Below are 1,621 nucleotides of genomic sequence, written 5' to 3'. Positions count from 1 at the left end.
CAATGTTGTGTTTGTTTCTGCTGTACAGCAAAGTGAATGGTCAACTTTTGATAAATTAGTATAAGAGGTTATGCAAACTTTTAGAATTTTGATCATTGCAAAAGACATTCACTCCTGTGAAAAGTCATTTTATAAGCAAAATGAATGAAGAAAAAGCAATTCTTAACAGATTAAAGAAAGATGCAAAGTCTTGATTTTCTTCAGTAATATCAAACTCATGGTGGAGAGGCAAGAGAAGAGAGTGGCAATAAGGTATGTATGTGGGATTCAGAAATGAGACACTTGAGGTAGAAATTTCTGTGATGTTCCTCACTGAGGGGACAAAGGACACCTGCAATTTATCTGTCAAGTCACTGACCACAGGAGAAGGACACTTTGCCCCTGAGAAGTCTCCCCAGGGCCCCCTGAATGTCCTTGTTCCGCAGGCTGTAAATGAAGGGGTTTAGCAGAGGAGTCACCACTGTGTACATGACAACAGCTGCCATATCCTTTTCTGCTGAATTGGAGGAAGAGGATGAGGGACAAAGACCGTGATCACAGTCCCAAAGAACAAGGCAACAACAGCAAGTTGGGAGCCACAGGTAGAGAAGTCCTTGTATCTTCCTTGGGCAGAGGGGACCCTGAGGATGGCTGAAACAATGCCGATATAAGAGACCAGAATGAGCCCGAAGGGGATTAAAATGACTGCTCCCCCCAAGAAGAGGAGCACAAGCTCATTGACCTGAGTGTCAGAGCAAGACACTTTCATCAGGGGTCCCAGATCACAGAAGAAGTCGGGAATGATCTTCTTAGAGCAGAAGGAAAGTCGGAATATGAGGAACGTGTGCGTCATGGCAACAAGATTTGTAAGGGTCCAGCAGGCAGTAACCAGGATGAAGCAACACCGGCGGCTCATGACCATGGCGTAGTGGAGAGGGTGGCAGATGGCCACATAGTGGTCATAGGCCATTGTAGTCAGGAGAAATATGTCCATGTCCCCAAATGTCAAGAAAAAGTAGAGCTGAGTCAGGCATTCTACATAAGAAATGGACCTGTTCTGGGTCTGGATGTTCACCAGGGCCTTGGGGACAGTGGTGGAGGTGAAAAGGATGTCTGCACAAGACAGGTTGGCGAGGAAGAAGTACATGGGTGTGTGAAGATGCATGTCAGTGCCAATGGCCAGGATGATGAGGAGGTTCCCAGCCACCGTGACCAAGTACATCCACAAGAATACCAGGAAGAGCCTGTGCTGCTGCTCTGGCTGCTCAGAGAGTCCCCAGAGGAGGAACTCAAAGACGCTGCTCTGGTTCCCTCCTGCCATGAGCCCAGAACTCAGAGAAAGGAACTTTGGATGAGACCCACTAACCTTCTCTAAGCATATTTCACTCTACACGATCCCTAAGGGTGCCAGTCTCTTAGGTCTAGAGAAGAAAAAACAAGAATGATCTTAATTTACTTGTATTGATCACATACTATGTACACTAAACATTTTTACTGAAATCTACTAGATATAATATTCTAGGAAGTGTAGGAAACAGTTTAAGGAAATTAAACTAGATTTCTTGGTTCATTTATCTATATTCTTTTCTGTCCCAAATTTCTTTAGTTGTAATTTCTTCTTCAGCTGTATTCACAAGAAAGT

At 44.4% G+C, this 1,621-nt stretch overlaps 1 protein-coding gene across 1 annotated transcript; it reads right to left on the bottom strand.

Annotated features, from left to right (window-relative positions):
• LOC102181533 (olfactory receptor 1P1-like) lies at positions 351-1,306 on the bottom strand. The gene is given in 2 exon segments (XM_013971960.2): positions 351-529; positions 532-1,306. Coding segments are annotated over 2 exon segments (948 nt in total). The 5' UTR covers positions 1,301-1,306.

Source organism: Capra hircus, chromosome 19, assembly GCF_001704415.2.
Source record: "Capra hircus breed San Clemente chromosome 19, ASM170441v1, whole genome shotgun sequence".
NCBI lineage: Eukaryota > Metazoa > Chordata > Mammalia > Artiodactyla > Bovidae > Capra > Capra hircus.
Note: the sequence above shows the minus strand (reverse complement) of the source record. Positions and strands in the feature narration are given on the sequence as shown.